At 56.8% G+C, this 16,146-nt stretch overlaps 3 protein-coding genes across 3 annotated transcripts; 1 reads left to right on the top strand and 2 right to left on the bottom strand.

Annotated features, from left to right (window-relative positions):
• Positions 1-471: 471 nt before the first annotated feature.
• INS49_010813 (uncharacterized protein) lies at positions 472-1,674 on the bottom strand (the record flags this gene model as incomplete). Its single annotated transcript, XM_043171536.1, has 2 exons — positions 472-835; positions 914-1,674. 2 exons carry the CDS (start codon positions 1,672-1,674, stop codon positions 472-474), a joined length of 1,125 nt encoding a protein of 374 aa, XP_043023281.1.
• A 5,412-nt stretch (positions 1,675-7,086) lies between these two features.
• INS49_010812 (uncharacterized protein) lies at positions 7,087-8,219 on the top strand (the record flags this gene model as incomplete). Its single annotated transcript, XM_043171535.1, has 4 exons — positions 7,087-7,569; positions 7,604-7,636; positions 7,706-8,005; positions 8,073-8,219. 4 exons carry the CDS (start codon positions 7,087-7,089, stop codon positions 8,217-8,219), a joined length of 963 nt encoding a protein of 320 aa, XP_043023280.1.
• Positions 8,220-10,087: 1,868 nt separating this feature from the next.
• INS49_010811 (uncharacterized protein) lies at positions 10,088-13,581 on the bottom strand (the record flags this gene model as incomplete). Its single annotated transcript, XM_043171534.1, has 5 exons — positions 10,088-12,389; positions 12,443-12,812; positions 12,876-13,104; positions 13,364-13,504; positions 13,555-13,581. The coding sequence occupies 5 exons, from the start codon at positions 13,579-13,581 to the stop codon at positions 10,088-10,090; spliced, it is 3,069 nt and encodes a 1,022-aa protein (XP_043023279.1).
• Between the last annotated feature and the right edge of the window lie 2,565 nt (positions 13,582-16,146).

Genomic DNA, 16,146 nt, shown 5'->3' with positions numbered 1-16,146 from the left:
CCTCCTCTCCTAATTAATTTGTAGAAAGAGCCGAGGTGATGAACACCACATGGACTGGACTGGTATTGCGTGGCTAGGCTCTGCTTGCGATATGAAGCCCACCCCACGTAGTTGCGCGGCTCATCAAAGTAATTTCACGCACTCCAAGGTTCACAACAGTCAAAATCATTGCCATAGGAATCAGAGAACATGAAGCTGCGAGTTGAGAAGCGAGAACGCTCCCATCAATGTAATCATTCATAAAAGATGTGGTCTGATATTTTTCCCACTCCGGTGATGCAGAATGCCAAACATGCCCAAGGTATCATCAAAAAAGCCGAACCCAGAAAATACAAAATAGCCTAATCCCCATAGAAGTTTTGGCATATCCAAGAATTGAATTTAGTCCACACCGTGACGTCCTCAGCAACTGCCAAGGTCACACACACCCTAAGCCTGAGGGCCTTTTCTTTTCCCCTTGTGACCTAGGCCTTAGGCGGCAAACCGGCGCTGGTGGAACCGGCCGGCCCTCCTCGCGCTGACCATCTTCAGGTTGGCTGCGACGCCAGCCTCGCACGAGGTGCCAGCAGCGAGGCTCTGGACGGCACTCCACACGCCCGAAGCGCAGCGCTGGAAGGAGGAACCGCCAACGCAGTTCCACTCGCCCTCAGTTGTGCACGCAGAGCCTGCAGCGGTTGATCCAGAGTCGCCGGTAGCAGGGGCGGCAGCGGCAGGCTCTGCGGTCTCTGGGGTTGGTGTCGGGGTGGCGCTGGTGACGGTTGCGAGGGTGGTGGAAGCCTGGGTTGCAGCAGGGACCTCGACGGAGGCAGACACGGTTGCGAAGATACCACCGCCACTGTTCGAAGATGTGTAAGCATGTGAGATCGATGAAGAAGACAACTCAGAAGAGGTAGGTCGCAAGGGGGGAACATACACTGGCAGGCTTGCGGTCACTTCTGCGGCGGCGCCAGAGTCAGAGGAGCCAGAGCCGCTGGATGAGCCCGAGGAGCCACAGCTTCCGCTGGGGGCCTCTGGGTTGTCGCTGTTCTTGGTGACTGCCTCGCCCGGGTTGGGGTAGTCGACGTCGCCACCCTCCGCCACGTTGCAACCGTTGCCGATGTTGGCGACGAACATGTCGGGAAGCGAAGAGAAGGAGGCTGCTCGCTTGTCGGTGGCCTCCCTCTTGGCGCTGCCGCCAGTGAGGGTGACTGCGGCGCAGTTCATGTAGAACTCACGGTTGCCGATGCGGTTGTTCCACGACCAGGCCAGAACAGCATCTCCGGCAGGGGCGTCTGAGGGGACGGTGAAGTCGAAGTTGCCCTCGCCGTTGGTGGGGCAGTTTCCGATGATACTCTGGATCACCTTGAAGGTCTTGGCGCCATCGGTGGACAGAGAGATCTGGCACGAGCCACCGCCGTGGGCAGCTCCGCCAACGACGGTGATGTTGCCCTGGCCGCCGACCGCGAAGGAGGCGGTTGACTGACCAGCGGGGGTGCCCAGGTCGCTCTGGTAGCCCTTGCACGGGTAGTCTGATCCGTCTGCCGCAAGAGGCGCGGTGTAGGAGTAGTCGATCTTGCCAGAGTCCGCGAAGGGGTTGTACTTGCTGTTCAAGGGGGCAGGGAACGACAGCATCATGTGGGCCGAGGCAGATCCCGCGAGGGCAGCCATGAGAGCAGTGGATGTAGTAGCGCGCATTTTGTCTGTTGGCGATGATGAGATGAGATATATGTCCTGGGAAGTCAAAGTTTCCTGTATCGAGTCTCGAGTTCCTCTTGACTGTTCTTGAATCTCAAAGAGTGGATCTCGAAGATATCTCCAGATATATCGAGTCAAATACCAGCCTGTGGCAGTTGATATGACAATGAATGTGTGGTGGTGGCGGGACCAAGTCAGAACTTCTTGTGACTTGAAAAAAGATGGTTATTGTTCAGCTGCAGTGAATCAACGAACAAAGCCTTTGTCTGGGTGATCGGCCGCCTGGTGGGGTTTTTTTTTTTTTTCCGACTTGGAAGGAATGTGAGGTCCCTTGTTGGTGAGACAAAGAGACGTAATCGTGGGAGGCAGGGAGACAGCACCGGGCTAATCTGGGAGTTGTTGGTCTTCGCTGTTGGAAGGAGAGAAAGAATAGAAGTTGGTGGGAGGTCAAAGATAAGGAATGCAATGAACCTCGTTGCGTAAGAGAACGAACAGACAAGCGATGTCGAGATGGTGAGCCGGAGAAAAGAGTGAAGCTCAGAGCGAGAGAGAGGGAGAGGCTCCTTTTCTTATGTCTCAGGAGGGCATGGAGGCTAGGCTAGCGGAGTAGGGGTATATCAAGGGACATCACGACCCAGGCCCAAGGTGAGCCGATCAGGCCCACCCAGGCAGCACGGCCTAACCGCGGTAGTGCAAGTCCGCAGATCTTTTTTGACCAGGTTGGGAAGCGTGGGAGGGAGCAGGCGTGGCAGGGCAGCAAATGGAAGCGCAGAAGAAGCACAAACCTCCTATTCCCCTTCGCTTCAGGATCTGCCGTGGCCACTCCCATGCAGATAACCGCCACTAGGCGGCATGTGGACTTCCATATTGGGCCAATTCTGTGTCCCGGCCATCCCTGACAAGAGGATCCTACTGTCGGTAGCAAGGGCATCAACGTCGTCGATTGGATTTGGCCCAGATGGCAGGCCCCTACTGCCCGACGCCCACGAGCGGCAAACAAAGAACGACGGGGCAGCCAGCAGCCAGACGGCGAGTGAGAAGCCCAGGAGGCAAGAAGCAGTCAGCCTGCTCAGCTCAGGGGTATGGGACCCAAGATCCGCAGGGAACTGGGGCGAGGTGACATCGCGGAGGGGCTGCTCTTCTTCTTGGGCCGCGGATTGTGGTGGTGGTGGTGGACTGCACTGGACATCCCCACGTATAGCTGATGGCTGCGGGCATATGTTGACATAGGGCCCAAGATTGCCTGCTGTGTGATAATCGCCATGACCTGTGAACAGGCAATTTCACCTGGGAGCTGGCATCGCGAATGACAGAGCGGCATGGGAGGTCAGTGGGCACGGTCTGAAGCGAACGGGTTGTTTTGTGCGGAGGAGGAAACATGGGTGCCCCTATGTCATGCCTGCTTGGCTTCTGGGACTGTTTTCCCCGTCTGTTTCAATCCTTGCAGACGGGCAGGGTGACTTGGCTCGAGTTGCAGTTCTGTGCTGTGCCGTGACACATGCGCAGGTGGTGAGTGAGAACGGCCGAGTGAGCGATGGAGGAGGTGGGCAGTCAGACAGTCGGGGAGGGAGGGAGGGGTCAGACAGGGGTCAGAGCAGGGTAGGATGGATCAGGGACCAGTCCTGGAAAAAGATCCGATGGTGCGTGCTGCCACGCTACCAACGCAGGAGGGCGTGTCTGGGCCAATCAGCTCGGCAGCGTTCCTGGATCCTGCAGTTTCCAAGACAGAGGGCGGAAACAGTAGCCGCCAATGACAGGCGCTACTCGCCCTGCACGTCTTCGCGGTCTCGCCAGGACCAAGCTGCAAGCCACCAGAAAGAAAGGTGTCAGGGGCTCAAATTAAGCTTAGTCTGGCCTAGTACCTGTGTAGCCTAGCTGTCCTAGGGAGGCAGGAGGGACGGACAGGGACGACGGTCTGGAGTGCATCATAAGTGCATACTATGGTAAGTGCAGTAGGGCTGGGGGAAGAGCGCGGCTCAACCCATCCTTTCCTTTACTCCCCTCTGCCGTGCAGCGTGTGCCTCTCCTGTCTCTCTGCCCTCCTGGGCTTATCCCTGTTCTGGGCCGATCACTGGCCGGGCCAGCAGGTGCTTGGGGGCGGCAAAAATTCCTGCGAGGGGTCGGTCGAGCACCTGCCACCAGACGAGCACACACACCGGGCACTCACAACAGCTGAACGAGTTGGAGTTTTGCCCTCTCCCATCAACCTCCCCCTCGCGGCACACGACTGAACTTGAAACATGCCACCACCTCCTCGCCTGCCCACGAGCCCCCTGCCCGCTCGACCGATTGTTTCTTGCGCTCGCAGGTTCCCTCGGCATCTACTACGTAGCATGTCAATCTTTTCGTCGAGCACGAACTGCTCACAGTCGGTCACGAAGCAAGCCGCGCGAAGCATGTGGAGTGGATCACGTCCAAGACGGCCCGCGGCTCAGCACGATGCGACACGACGGGATACGATGCCATGCCCTGCCCTGCCATGCGATTGATTTTCACGGCCCCGCTGCCACCAGCCGCCACAGTGGGCCAGGCAGGCCATTTGACTCGTGTGACAGGAAAAAGGACTCTTCCTGCCACGGTACCAAATGTCTCGATTCTACAACCCCTACACACAACGTAACGTTGCCGCTCCCCAGACTGCCCCGAGTCCCTGACTGCCCAACTCAGATGGCAACAAGCTCTGTCTGTCAGTCGCGACACCATCCTTGGCATCGCATCTCCCATCGCGGAACGAAAGCATAAATGGCCAAGACGAACCCTCTCGTACCGGCCGATAAGTCCCGAGTTAAGACGAAGGCTTTAAAACGAAACATCCATCCTCTTCGCCACTCTGGCCTGCCGAGGCTACCACCTCCGTCAAATGCCTCAGGTGGCCTCGAAACCGCCAGCCTATAGGCGCGCAGGCTTGGACATTGACCCCGTCTCAGGTCAGGCAACCCGCGCCAAACGAACGAACGAACCATCGCCACCACCAGAACTACCGCCGCTCCAACTACCATTACTGCACTAGTACTACCATTAACACCTGACATGCCAGCGCATCAATAAATCCGATGTGCTGGCGTCCGAGCTCACAGAGCTGCGATTGACGCCGACGGCGGCAGATGAACCTGGTTGTGATCGTTATTAGCAACGGGCCCACGACTCCGCCGGCTACACTGGCATTGTGCGATCGACCTGATCCGAGATCCGCAATGGGGAAGATCCCGAGGCCTCCATTTGTATTTGTGCCCATGTCCTAACCCCCTTGCTGTTATTACTGTAGCAGTGTACGGTCCTCTCTGGGACCATGCCCTTCCTGGGAACCCTGTTTCACCACCAAAAAAAGAGACAGGGTCCGTCGCGTGGGGTCCTGTGTCTTTCGCGGGCATCGCATTGATTGATTGACATTCTGCGAGCCTCCCTTATTTACAACACCCGGCTAGCGACGAGGCTGTGCCCAGATCGCCGTCCCTTCGCCACGACGCCCCATGCCCCCAAAAGCTGTATTATTATCACGAGGGCCGGGACAACAGACACGAGATGCTGGGACGAAACCACCGGGACCATGGCCGCTGGCATGTCCCTCCTCGCCTCAGTTCGTCCATTTTTCTCAGAGCCCAATTGATCCTACCACCCCCGCCGGCCCGTCTTCTGCCAGTGTCTTGTCGGCCTCGGCCGCACCGCTCAGCCAAGCAGCACTAGCCTAGGCTTGCCTCGCTAGACGACTGGTCTTTGGCTAAGCTTTCTCTTGCTGGTCTTAGGCACCTCTGCCAGGGAACACCCATCCTAATGTGATCTGCACGACTTCTCGTAATCGCCAATCGTTCTCAATGGGGTATTGTGATGTGTTGTTTAGGTGACAGCCTGACTGGGGTTCATCCTCGTCGCATCTCTGTTGCTCCGTGGCCTACCAAGGGCGCTCAGGTCGGATGCTGTCTGGCAGCGGCAATTTTCCTAGCACAATAACGGGAAAACACCCGCAGGCTACAACAGAGAAGCTTGTCTTTCAACCGGGGAGGCTTCCACCAGAGCCTGGGCCCATATACAGACCCGCATGCAACGTGGTGTTGCGGCCTCTCTTCCACCTCTTTTGCTCGCGGTCAGGACCAGGGCTATCGATCCTTGAACAACATGCGAAGTAAGCTGACAACACAAAGTATCTGAACATGGACATCCAAGCGATCATGGAGATAAATTCGCAATTCCCTTGATCCATCCTAGGAACCATGGTGTGCTGCACGCCTTCTTCGCCTGGACGGCCAGCTTTGGCTCGCCATCCGCTACCTAACCAACCCAGAGACAAGTCAGAACCATGCCTTTATCACGGTGGCGAAAGACACTTAACCGCTTGACATGTAATTTTGCTGCATCGCCAATGCCCTCAGGGCTCCTGGCGGCTGCCTCGGAGGCCAGCCCATGGGCAAAAATACCTGGGCCTCATGGTTGGCAGGATCCCACAAGGGGGGATGCTGTTGGTGTTTGCCGTCCTTACCACTTCAAAACGTCTCCCTTGGCCAGGCTCAGGTGCTAGCAGGTCATGATTTCTTCCCCTCCTCGGCTCCAGTCATGCTGCTCCTCCTCTGGGCCGCTCACCTGCCTTTGGACGAATCTGTTGTGCCTTCGCATGACTGACCACCCACTATGGGGCTCTGGAATCTCTCCGCCTGTAGCGAGGGCCTTCCAACTCCAAGAGGGCAAAATCAGCAGCACACGGCAGCATCGCCCGAGGACCTGCGGAGTTGGGCTGAGATCAATCAGCGTAGATTCCAAGTCCCCAAACATCCAACCTGTCTGGCTGACTGCTGTAGAAAAGGGGGTCTCCTCCTTAGACAGGGTTGGTCCATCGCCCGAGGGTACGGGAACCTAGCAAGAAGCCGGCCACTCTTCCCCTTCCACTTCAAAGACAAATTAGTAATAAGTAAACACTGAAGCAAATTTGTTTGGTCATTTGTGCAAGGTGTCTGAGAATCAGATTGAACTGATGACGATCCGTTCAGCTGGGGGCTTATATACAAGAAGAAAGAAAGACATCTACACTTCGCATACGCGCAGGAAAGCCTGCAGAGATGCTTGACAGGGCCAACCCTAACCCTGTCGACAACACACCGTGCCTACCACAACCGCAGTGCTCGTAAAGAATACTCGCAAAGTTGAATACTCGCACCGAATACTCGTACAAAACACTCGTAGACAATATGACAGCGGTGCATAGATCTAAATCAGCGACGATCGTAATCAAAAACAATTTACTGAACGCTAAATACTATGTCGTGGCCTTGTTGCACCTAGTCAATTGTGGATAGACGGTGTTGTGAGGCTGTAGACGATGAATGCACGCGACGTATACAGGTCGTACAGGACTCGTACGAGCAACAAGAGTATATAGAGTCCATACTTCTACCGCAGAAGAACACTTCAGTCCAATCGATCATGACATTTCATCATCTTCTATCTTCTGCATTCACCATGCCTTCAACCAAGTCTGCCGCATTGACCGCTCTGGCGGGCATCGCCTTTGGCGCGCCGTCCAACATCACCACGCACTCAATTGATCTTAAGCCCGTCTATACCAACGGCACCGTCAGCGTGGAGCACCTCTCTGTGGCCGGAAACTTTGACGGCTTCAAGATGAGCACCCCCGCCGCGCGCGGCAGTACCGATTTCTGGTACTTTGACGTCTTCTCCAGCGCGAGCAACCAGACGCTCAACATCGTCTTCTTCAACTCGGGCGAACTCTCCCAGTACCCGCACCCGCTGTCTGTTCAGGTCTCTGGCGTATACGCCAACGGGACCACCTTCTACTTTGAGGTCTTGGCCGACTCGGGCGTCTCCATCACCAACGGCCCCGCTGGTGTCACGGGCGAGTGGAAGGGCGTTGGCTCTTTCAAGGGCTCGGCTCTGGACGAGCCCGATGTTGAGTATACCATCAACCTCTAATTCACTCCAGATGGATATTTACGGCACCATTGTCTTCAAATCGGTAGGTCTGCTTTTCGGAAGACCAATAACTACCACTGCTCTCTCGCTAATCCATACGAAAAACAAACAGATCGCCCCCACGCACTACCCATGCGAGCTCAACGGAGCCGCAGGCGCCAACCAGAACCTCCTCCCGGGCCTGTACTGGGCCAACGCCGTGCCCGGCGCCAACACCGCCGTCGACCTGCAGGTCGGCGACACCACCGTCAGCTTCGCCGACGGCGTCGGCTACCACGACAAGAACTGGGGCAACCAGTCCATCGTCGACGGGCCCCGCTACTGGGACTGGGGCCGCGGCCGCCTGGGCCCTTGCTCGGTCGTCTGGTACAACCTGCTCGACTACGACGGCAACGAGTCGCGCCGATCCTTTGTCACCAGTCGGGAACGGGGAGGTGCTCCTCGTGAGCTGCGATTCCGACGCGCTGTTTGTGCGGCAGAAGGGCGGGGAGGCTGCTTGGCCGCCTACCACCGGCCTGCTCGGGACCGAGGGCATATCGGTCAACTACACGCTGGCCGACGGGCGGGTCTTCGCCGTCGACGTGACGACCGAGTTGATCGTGCGGGACGAGTCTGGTGCCTACTAGCGCGCCAACGGCCTGTTGAAGGGTGGCTTCGTTGGGGAGGAGATAATTGAAGGCCGTGCTCATTACGAAGAGTTCATCTTCGGTATCGTCAACGACTATACTCCTGCTGTCTAGAATTCTTGGCAGGTTAGTTTTTCCGGAGTTGTCTTTTTCGCCTTCTTTACAACTTCTGTAAATATCTTGGACCACTGGCCGTTCAACATACTCAACCCTCATGCAAAACTTTTCTATGCTGTATTCTAGTCTGTCGTACCGTTGGCGAGTAACAAATCAACTCGATTATTTTTAGTCTTAATACATCAGGAGACATGGACGCAATTGCCGCAAATGCGATGTTTTCACATGTGTGTCCCTTGCTTAAGATACCCAAGTAGAGTGACTCGATCCGAGTCTCTACATACCTACCCGCGAAATATACTAGCCATATAAAACATAAGGGGAGAGAGAGGGAGGAAAAGTTAGAGTGAGGCTTGTGAGCGGTCCATCCAGCCAGCAAACATCCTCACCCTACAATCAACCCACGACTTGTTGGCCATGAGAATAGCACTGTCTACTTAATTAATTGACCGAAAGGCATATAGAGAGCGATGAGAAGGTGAGTAAGAATCCGCATTTGAGGAGATGAGGCTTGGGGGGAGGGGGGGGCAGTGGTCCGATGTAGCTTCCGTACCTTGAGCAAGCGCGGAGCAGAAGAAACCTAAAAGCCTCTTGGGGAAAGGAGGGTTAGGTGCCGAGCGGGTGGTACAGACTACCCGGGCTCCTGGCCGCTCTGTGCTTACACAAAGATAGGGAGGTAAATGTTCAACATCACGTTTGATTTCACTCAGTCACCGGCAGTCTGATCGATGGGAAAGAAGAGCCGACACACCATAACAATCAATTCAACTACCACCGCTACCACAATGCCTCAAGACCCCCTGGTGACAGACACCACAACAAGCGGCGCAAACATCCAGGTTTGGACCGTCTACAGCCCGACATGACCTCTCTTGTCCGGTTCGCAGTCAGCTGGCCGTCCCTTTGATCGCGAATTGACTTGTCGTTCGGTCGCGACCAAATGTGCCCAACCGTCTTCGAATCCTCTGAGCAAAATTGATACTCGACTAGCAGTATCCTGTGATGCCTCCGCCATATTCTGCCTGTGGCCGACGAAAAGCCACCACTACTCCAGCAAGCCCTCCCTCCCGCCTAGACTGCGCTCAGACGGCGGATATGCTCGTCACCTAGCTTCCTCCCTGGCAGAACGATCTCACCCACGTGCGCTGCCACAGTCCGGCATCGACAAGCACTGAAAAGGCAACGTTGGGTACGCACGCGATTCCTTGTCATTGCCTTCACGCATTGAGCATGGGTGAGAAAGTTGGCCATGACAATGGCCCTACTAGGCCCTGTCTGAAATACTCCATACCGCTGAAATCGATGGCCATAACGTTGCATCAAGCCCGTCGAGGCGCGCTATGACTGAGACAAGCGTATGATGAGCATGTTGAAGATTGCGCCATGGTAATTCGGGAGAAAACTGGAAATGCACACCGCTGGAGCCTGTCGTGGCCTGGTATTGATGTAGAAGAGTGACGCTATGCTTATGTTGACCTTCCAGCAAGGGCCGAGACGACATCGACCAGGGCAAACCAAGAAAAGCGTCATCATTTGGTTCCCTCCTGTGTTTCAGGCGTCCGGGCCTGGGCAACAGCAGGGCCACCGTGATTTGTTGATGGCCCTTGATGGGGGCCGGTAAAATTCTTACCACCGTAACCATTGCCCCGATGCTGCTGAGGTCCATAGTAATGAACTTGTTGGGGACTGCTGCCGAGTTGCTGTGGTCCAGGGTTGCTATGTACTCTCACATTGCCCACTTCGAGACCTCGTTAGTATTGACGGCCCGATGAGCTGTATCGCCTGTTGCTATTGTTGTTGTTGTTGTTGAACTTACTTTGGCCAGGCTGCTGCGGGGCGAAGACGGGCTGCTGGTATTGGGGCATCGTGCCGGGGCTCATGCCGTACATGTGTTGGCCTTGCTGAGATCCCTGGGGAGCCATCATCGGCGCAGCTGGTCGTCCAGGGCTTGGGTATCCATTAGAGCCGGGCATTGCCGGAGGAGGCACCGGTCCAGGGGGCATGAACTGCGGGTGAGCACCGGGCGCATACATCGGCATCTGAGGACCGCCTTGCATGAGGGGAGAAGGCGCAGTCATGTACTGAGGCCCCATCATCATTGGGCCTCCCATCTGGGCGTGTTGCTGTGGCATATACTGTGGGTTCTGCGCAAAGCTCCGCATCTGCGGCGTCATCTGCGGCGCACCAGGGCCCATGAATCCGGGCATGACAGGCTGGGAGTAAGGCATGTGAGCTGGAGAGTTCATGGTGTTAGGGTAGGCCATCGGGACTTGGCCTGGCCGAGGTGACGCATATGACTGTGCCGAGCTCGAGGGCATCATCCTAGTGGCGTCCTCTCCATTGTTGAACGGCATGTGAGGCGCATGCCCCGGCTGACCGGCGTGCATTTGCAGTGGTGGCATGTGCGGTGACTGACGAGGCCCGACGGCGTGAGCTCCCTGCTGTAGGTGGAATGGGAGCTGATGCTGGTGTGGCATCTGAGGGGCCACTGGAGCAGGGTTTGGTGTGGGCATGGCACCGGCGTACGGGGGCGGGCGCTCGAACAGCTGCTTATAGCTGATCTTTTCCTGCTTGTCGTCTCCCTCTGACAGATTGTTCCATGTGGGCATAGTGTCGAACGGAGGCCGCAAACCTCCATTCTCCTCCCATGCGCGGTTGCCTGTCTGAGGCTGCTTGATAGACATCACGTGGCTGAGGGCAAAGCATTTCTTGAAGTCGATTGACTTGATCTTGCGCTTGATCACTGGGCCAGTAACTGGCGTAGAGCTTCCCTGCCCCTCGACGTTGTTCATGGCTGAGCGCGGACTAGAGGCCGCACTAGGGCCTGTGGGATAGAAAGGCTGCGCGTTCGGCCTGAACTCCTGGGTGTTGGGGTTCAGCCTTGGACCAGGACCCATGTGATTCGGTGGGAGGCCGGTATGACGGGGAGGGAACGAGGGATTCATGCTGTTCGCTGGGCCAGTCGGAGGCATGCGCATGTCTGGCTGCATGTGGGGAGGCGGCTGTGACATCCTCTGCTGCTCCGCGCTGCGAAGACGCTGGGATAAGTGGCCAGGCTGCTGATGTTGACGAGGCACATTCTGGCCAGAAGAGCGATCGCCGCGGAACTGCTGTGGGTACGATCCTGGGGCATAGGATTGGCGGTTGCCAGGGTGGCGGTTCGGGGCCCCCGCGGTAGAGTTCGCGTGTTGCGGTGCAACACCGGGGCGGGAAGTACCACCACTTGCGGCGCCGGCCGCAGCAGCAGCGGGCGTACCAGCCGTAGATGAGGCAGCTTGCTCCGTGGCTGGCTTCGATTGACCCGGTTTGGCGGCAGTCACCTCCTTCTCTTTCGTAACAACGGGGTCCTTCTTCGCATCCTCCTTGGCCTTGCGCGATTCCTCGGCATTCTTGAGGGCCTTGGCCTGAATCTCTTGTTGCTTCTTTGGATCCTTGGCAATGATGCCGATCAAGTCGTTGGGCACCGGTGTGCCCAGCTTGAAACTGTCGGCGAACTTCTTGAGCTCGATCAGCTTGACCTCCTTGTCTGCCTTGGCCTTGGTGCTGCGAGCCTTCTCTGCGACCTGTCGCTCTTTGCTTGCGAAGTTCTTGAAGGAGGTCAGGACGGTCTGCTCTATCGTCGTGGACGTTGGCTTGGCGTTCTCCTTGTCAGCGGGTGAGGTTGTACGTCCGGCAGCGCCGGCAGGTCGCAGGGTCGAAGCAGGCTTATCAGCGGGCTTTGTGTCAGACTGCCCCTTCTCCGTGTCGTTTGGCTTGATTTCATCCTTGCTCGCCTCAGTTTTTCCCTCAGTCTTCCCTTCGGTAGCCTTGGGCTCGCTGTTTTGGGCAGTAGGGGTCTTGGATGAGCTTGGGAGGGCAACCTTCGATTCATCGGGCTTGGGCGTAGGCTGCTTGCTCGGACCACTTCTCAGTTGGGACGAGATGATTGCAGGGTCGACCGGTGCTCCCTTCACGTTTGACTGAGCAGCCGGGGCGCGACGCGCTGGGGGGGTGTACTTGTTCGGGTTCTGGCTGCCGAGAGGGGGGTAGTCCGGTCGCTTGACACCGCTGTACCTGTAGGATTGTTAGTATACAGCCCAGGAAGCAGGAGGGTGTAGTAGCCGTACTTCTCCTCTTCGTCTAAGCCACCGTCGGCCGGTCCGGAATAGTCCATGACACGCTCCTCGGCCACGTGTGACGAGACTGGGTTGCTGCGCTCGATCTCTCGAGCCATCTGATCGGCCTTGGCCATCCTTGTCTTGTAGCTCGGGTGGCTTCGATCAATCGTTGTTGTGTAGATGTTCTCGTCGTAGTCTGTCTTGAGACCAAACTTCTCCTCGTTGGCCGCGAATTGGTCCCAAGGCTTGTTGTCTGTAGCCTTCTCCAAACTGCCATCTACGTCGCCAGGGCCATCGGCGACCCACCTTTTGAGCTCGCGCTGCCCGCCAAAGCGCTCGCCAGAGATGTTGCTGTCTGTTTGGAAGCCTGCCCTGTTGCCTTGCGGGGAATTAGCGAACTAGGTACGGACAAGCAGGCGAGTGTTTGTGTGCGTTTGTTTACCATTGCGATTGTTCTGGTTTCCACCTAGAACACGAGCGTCCGCGATGTTGCCTCGCGCAAAGGACATGTTGTTTTGCTGTCTCTTAGTCGAACCGTTCATCGCGTCAGCAGAACCGGCCTTCTTCTGCTGAACCATCTTCAAATGGCAGCTGGATGGGTTCGATGGGTTGTTGGCATATATGCCCTCGAACTCGGCGCCGCTGTCGAGGGTGATCTGGACTCGATTGCCCTGTCAACAGAGATGGTAAGTATTGTATCTTGTAGAGAGCCACAGACTGCAGGTTGCGGATTGCCTGTGGCTATGCTCGGGAGAAGGGACAGGGAGAAAAAGGAGCATTGGTGTCTGGTGTTGTCTGAAGCCGCGGTGAAATTGAAGCCAGGTGTGACAGCACAGCTGGGGGTGGGTGGATCCGAGTGGGTCCACGCGAGGCAGAGAAGCCAGGGCGCAAGGGGAACGTCGACTCGGAGGGATGGGGTCACCGACTTACCTCTCTCACGCGATTGAAGAAGTTGGCCAACGCTGGCTTGTTGGCGACCGAATCAATGTTGTTATTCAGCTGAGGACTATTCGAACGGCCTGTGATCTTGGGATTGGCAGTTGTCCACGCCTTCTGCTGCGGCGTGAGGTCCTGTCTTGAGAGCTGGTCAGTTCGGGGCGCCAAGCACAGGTACGACCGACAATGGACTGGTCAGTGTGTTGAGGCATCCACGGTCGCCAATTACGCCGCGCCCTGCATGAGCATCCAACGACGGCAAGGAAGGGCGGAGGCTGCGAGGAGATGGTGCATGCGCCTTTGGGTTCTTTGTTGTCCAAAGCGAAAAACGGGCGATGTGACAGAGGGAGGTGAGAAAACCAAAAAAGATTTGGGGGGCCGGACAAGTCTCGTGTCTCACCTCGTGGTCGGACTGGAATTACTTTCGGGGGCTTTTGATTTTGTATCGCCGAGTTTGCTGCTGTACAATGGGCGCGTAGTGGCAATTGCAGTGCCCTTGGATTCGGAGACACTGGACAGTGCAGTCGAGGGGCTGGCAGCAGCTGTTTTGGATGCAGTTGTCGTTGCTCCCTTTTCGTCCATCACAGTCCCCGGACTACTCTGCGCGCCGGTGACAAGTTGAACCCTGTCTCAACGAGTGGTGGGCTAGACTTGATCGAGCGACGCTTGGTAGAGAGCACGGAAATGGCGTGCTGTGAGTGGGTGACGGCTTGGGTGCAGTGGCCTAGGTACTGTGCGACCCGGCTTAGGCTTTGTGACGGACGTTTGGGGGGTGCTATGGGGGGAATCAGTATGCGACGTAGACCAAGGCCGATGTTTGTTGAGCCAAACGGGGCCGGAACACAGGATTTCGCCCAGCCAGCTGCTCACCGGCCAGTGCGATGGGCGCGAGGGGACGCTCGTTGCGCCAGGCGTGGGAAAATCCCCAAGCTTGGATGATACGAGAAAACTGACTACCTACCTACTTTCAAGCCGGCAGAGTGGCGGCGCCCTGAACACTGTGCGCTGTCGACCTTCCAAGGCTGTTGTGTTGATACGAGGAGCTTCGCAGAAGTCGCCGAGGTGACACAACGGAAGTTCTGCCAAGGCGAGCGTTGTCGCGCACGGCAACGTCCTCAAGAATATGTATTATGCGTGTGCGTGTGGCTGTACAGTGACAGCTTCTATCAAATCCGGGGCGATGGGAGTCTTCGGTCAGGTTTGTTGTTCCATGCGAGGGCCGATTAGGCGTGGTTGCAGGCCTTGAGGGAGGAGGGTAGCGGTTCGAATGGTCGGTTGCGATGCGCTGCGACGGGTCTGGGGACCGGAGTCACCAACGACCTGGCCGGCGATAAAAAAGCCCGGGGGGGGGGGGGGGGAGGAGTGTCGCAGTCGAGGAGTGATTTGAGGCTCGATGCGCTTGGGCTTGGTAGACTGGGCTGCCTGGGGAAGGCCAGTGGTCGTCGTCCGGGTGGGTCGCAAAAAGAGAAAGAGAGCTGTCGAGGAAGAGGGGAGAAGGGAAGGGGAAACCTGGAACGGTCAACACTCCAACTGACGCCCTCAGAAACGTCCTGTGCTGGGCTACGCAGGGACGAGAAGGACAGGAGAGGGGGGAAGAAGGTGAGGAGCAACAACGGGAACGGGATGGGACGGGGGATGGGAGAAGAGAGAAGCGAGAATAGAGACAATCTCTACGGTTTCTCGTCGACCCGATGGTGGTGATGGAGAGGATGGGAAACAAAACCAAACAGAATGTGGCTGCTCCTGCTCCTGCTGAGTGTGGTCTACTGCACGTAGGACCTTGGAGGGTACCACAGTACTGCCCAGAATTGCCCAGCGAAGGTGGTGGCATACAGCACCAGCACCGTACAGTGGTAGTGGATCGGAATACACATGCCACAGACCAGGCTGGTCTCGCCTCGACTGCTCCCGGAAGCTGGAGCTCTATTCGCTGCAGACAGGGGTGAGGGGAGACATGGCACCACGCAAGCCATTGGAAAGCCACGGATCAGAGCAGGCTAGTCCACTCCGGGGAAGGCGCGACGGGCGAGGTGGGGCAACGTCCATCTGCCGTTTCTGAAGACTCAGGGACTTTTTTCTGGAGACTGGGGACTAGGGACTGGGGGATTGGAGCTTCTCTGGGGTTTCTGGGGACCAATTTCTCTCCCACCGCATGGGTAAGATGTCGATTGACTGATTGAGTGGCCCAAGATGAGTGGGAGCGAGTGACTGGCTTGCTGCATTGCATTGCATCGCATTACGTTGCATCCTCCCAAGCAGACAGAACAGACTGACAAAGTCCTGCTCGTCAAAGCTCGGTTGACCCCAGACCAGCTCATGCCAAGCTCGCCTTTTGACACTCGTTTGCCTTCTACATACCCTTCACCAATACAAAGAGAGGATAGACAGAAGGCCAAAAACCAGACTGTCGAGGTCACGATTCTTGTTGCGTCTGTCTCACCGAGGCCCAGGTGCGGACACGCTCCCGTCATGTCTCGTCTCAGGTTACCCTTCTTCTCGGACTCGGCCAGCAACATGATGGGACACAAGGTAAGAAGCTTTTCAGATGCAGAAATGCAGAGAAGCGCTTTCAAATTGACCACACTAGCAACAATGCTGTTCAATCCTACCTCGGTGCATATATTCTACGGCATGTTTCTCTACCCACCCCGTTGTCTCTGGGAAACCTGAGACAGCCACAAACTGGCGAGAAAAAGGGCCCTTCTCCGTCGGCCAGCTCCGGGAGCTCTCAAGCCATCGGGGCACTCGGCGACACCATCCGGACTCGTTGTCTGTTT

This window comes from Diaporthe citri, assembly GCF_014595645.1.
Source record: "Diaporthe citri strain NFHF-8-4 chromosome Unknown scaffold_5, whole genome shotgun sequence".
In the NCBI taxonomy this organism is placed as follows: Eukaryota; Fungi; Ascomycota; class Sordariomycetes; order Diaporthales; family Diaporthaceae; genus Diaporthe; species Diaporthe citri.
This window is presented reverse-complemented; position numbering and strand designations above follow the sequence as displayed.